This window comes from Melampsora larici-populina (genome assembly GCF_000204055.1).
Source record: "Melampsora larici-populina 98AG31 unplaced genomic scaffold MELLAscaffold_65, whole genome shotgun sequence".
NCBI lineage: Eukaryota > Fungi > Basidiomycota > Pucciniomycetes > Pucciniales > Melampsoraceae > Melampsora > Melampsora laricis-populina.
This window is the reverse complement of record NW_006768829.1, coordinates 44,448-47,546: the sequence shown is the minus strand read 5'-3', so window position 1 is coordinate 47,546 and position 3,099 is coordinate 44,448. Positions and strand designations below refer to the sequence as shown.

General features: G+C 41.4%; 2 protein-coding genes across 2 annotated transcripts; both read right to left on the bottom strand.

Annotated features, from left to right (window-relative positions):
- Window positions 1-348: 348 nt before the first annotated feature.
- On the bottom strand, window positions 349-1,040 carry MELLADRAFT_94050 (uncharacterized protein; the record flags this gene model as incomplete). The annotated part of the gene is made up of 3 exons (XM_007416853.1): window positions 349-406; window positions 478-737; window positions 807-1,040. 3 exons carry the CDS (start codon window positions 1,038-1,040, stop codon window positions 349-351), a joined length of 552 nt encoding a protein of 183 aa, XP_007416915.1.
- A 230-nt stretch (window positions 1,041-1,270) lies between these two features.
- On the bottom strand, window positions 1,271-2,677 carry MELLADRAFT_94049 (uncharacterized protein; the record flags this gene model as incomplete). The annotated part of the gene is made up of 4 exons (XM_007416852.1): window positions 1,271-1,277; window positions 1,413-1,597; window positions 1,663-1,798; window positions 1,962-2,677. The coding sequence occupies 4 exons, from the start codon at window positions 2,675-2,677 to the stop codon at window positions 1,271-1,273; spliced, it is 1,044 nt and encodes a 347-aa protein (XP_007416914.1).
- Window positions 2,678-3,099: the final 422 nt, after the last annotated feature.

The following is a 3,099-nucleotide window of genomic DNA, read 5'->3' as shown; positions in this document are numbered from 1 at the left end:
TTTTCCTGAAGACTTGGTGTACACAACGCCGTATGAATGGCATACAAGCATTCAGTCATGGCATCAAGCCAACACCTGAATTGACAACCAGGAGTTGAGGAAGCATAAAATCCAGGGTACGTAGTGACCGGGTTCCGGTCCACATTCACGGAACCTTTAGGACGTCCAAGCTTCTTGCTACGTCCTAGCAATGCATCAGTCGTATCCAGGGGTCTTCCATCGTTCTTAGCTTCGCGCTGTTCTCGAGATTTCTTGGTCCAGCCAAGAACTTGTGCTACTTTCTTGTAGTTCTTAGCCTCATCCCCATACACTATTGCCACACCGCGAAGCCTGTCCTCATGGTCCCTTTCAAGACAGGCCACCAAGGCATACAGCTGCACGATACCAATCTGAATGGAGCAGTTTCCTTTGCTGTGAAGGAAAAAAAGAAATTCAATGATTAATTCAAAAGCTTACAAAGAAAAATCAAAAACATACGCTATCATGTAATACACACGATGCATCGATTCTTGTGCATTCGTTGTTGACGGCATGATGTCATCGCAAAGGCTATCGTCGTCAAGTTGCTTTTGTCGTGATTTGAAAAGCATTGACTTTATGTCGGATGCTTTCCACCATTCAAGCCACCGTTTGGCTTTTGGGAACTGCTTAATCATTTTTTTTAACTTCTCATCAAAAGTTAAACTACCTGGCCGGTCTAGTTTTAAAAGTGAAGATGCTTGCGCTTGAAATGAATCCTGTAAATTCAAATATAAAAATATCAGCAATATGAAATACAAATGGAATTGTAATAATTAAACACATACCTCATCCTTTTCAGGTATAATTGCTCGGTTGCGCTTGACCCGAGTGACTTGAGCTCGAAAATGTTCATGACAACCTTGAAGTTTGGAAAGTGCCACTGCCGGATCAGTCTCCTTAAAAACCTTCATGTACGCTTTGACAAATCCGTTCTTTTGGGCCAATGAAAAGTCAACTACCTGTCGAACCAGCGTATCACGTTCCTTGACGGTTATTTCGGCATGCTTGAATTGTTTCATCAGGGTACTGAAGTGTGCGGCGTAGTGATTTTCCGTCATGCCTTTCAGCCAAGTCAAAAGAATTGGGATCCATCGTCGCAGATCCTCGTATTGGTGATATTTTTCTACAGTTTCAATTTTCTAAACTCAGTGGTAAATCAGTGATCTGGCGTAGTGATAGACCCTGTTGTCCTCGTCTCGAGCCATCAGCTGCTGATGCATCCAATCCGTTTGAAAGGTCATGTGCATGTTCACACGCTTCATAGAACATGATACAACGTTTAAACCGCGCCTGAAGCCAGAATTAAACCAGGAAGACCAAAAAGAAGTGGCAGAATATATATAAGTATCGTAATCACAAAGAATATAATTATCTTGAAATAGAAAACATACTCAGACCAGTGATACATGTCCATAATGAAGTTGTCTGCCGCTCCTGGAACACTCTTTTCGGGGATAACACCTGCTTCCCCAAGGAGCTTACGTCGATAGTAACCAGTCCGATGTAGGTTGCCAAAACCTGCATGGATGTTGCTAGCGGTAACAATTTCCTTCTTGCCGGCAGGAGCTCGTCCGACCTTGCAATCAAATAATTATTAGTAATCTTTTGAAATGGTGCAGAATGAAATGAATTCGAGTGTACCTTGTGTCGTAATGGTCCCACATCAGGGTTTTCAACTACCCGTTTGGCAAACTTGGCCAAAGACAACTTGTCCGGCTTGCCACGTCGAGGCCATCGATGGTTATGGATCCCAGAGTGGCGTATGATGCCCCAGCCGCTGACATGTTCGTCCAACCGGCATAAGGTGTCATTACATTCAATATATTGAAGTTCCTCAGTACACCTTGCAGCAGGACATTTCTGAGGTCTAAATCCATATGAGAGCGATAATGGTCAGAACTATCATCTTTTTCAAAATATTGATACTTTGAAATACTAACTTGCTCATCCATTCTGCTCTCTTGGGGGCTGCTGTTGGCGGTGATCCAAGATAATCGCAACCAAGACTCTTGCAGACTATGACCCCTAGACAGCTATATCTGACTGTTCGCCAGTCACCTGGGCCTTTGCTTTTGCCACCAGACGATGTATAAGTGAATCCAAAAGTCCCCCAGTTGGTGAACTTTTGCTCGGCTGATAGTCGAAGAAAGACAGTGTTTCCATTTGGGAATAATGGATAACCTTCGTCGTCAAGGGTAGTGTTGTCATCTATGAATGTTTCGAAAGATGGACGGTCCAAGGGTAGCCTGAAGGTTTTCTTAACTTTGATAGCCACCTTCTGACCCTTCGTCGAATTGGTAGAAATGGAGGATTTCTTTCCCTGAGACTGTAATGGCGGAGAAGTAAGAGGAGGTTTTCCCTTGGTCGAATTTGTAGAATTGGATGATTTGTTTCCCTGAGACTGTAACGGAGGAGAAGTAACAAGATTTTTCGAAGCAAGATAAGGTTTTTCATCTTTGAATTCAACTTCTTCAACTTCTTCATCTTCTTCATCTTTGTATACATCTTGTTCATCTTCTTCGTCTTTGTCTTCGTATACAACTTGTTCATCTTCTTCGTCTTCGTATACATCTTTTTCATAAATTTCAGGCTCAGAGTCACTGATATGTGAATATTGATCTCCTTCAGAGTTGCTACAGTAAGATGGGTCACTCATGTTGGTGAACGTAAATGTTATTGATTAAATTCTTGATAGTAATGATTAAAGGTCAATTGGGTATTATTGATAAAGCAAAACTGATCAAAATGTGGAATTAAACGGTAGAAACTGATTGAAAGGTGGAAATAAATGATAATTGAGATTAATGAGGAATTGAATTATGATGTGGTTATTGTTGAGGTTGATTGGTTAGAGAGAGAGAGATATGTAAGATTATTCTGATAAAGAGATGATGTTGTTGAACTAGCAAAACGAAATGATCGTTTCTAAACAAATTGATCAGTTGAAAGCTCGAAAAGATCTTTCTTTCTTCATCATGAGGGCTAGTCATTATGACACCCCTTTCCTCTCGTTTCGATATCTGTCAATCCTTGGCTTTGGATTGGTAATATTTCATCAATCCGTCGGATTGGTAGTGA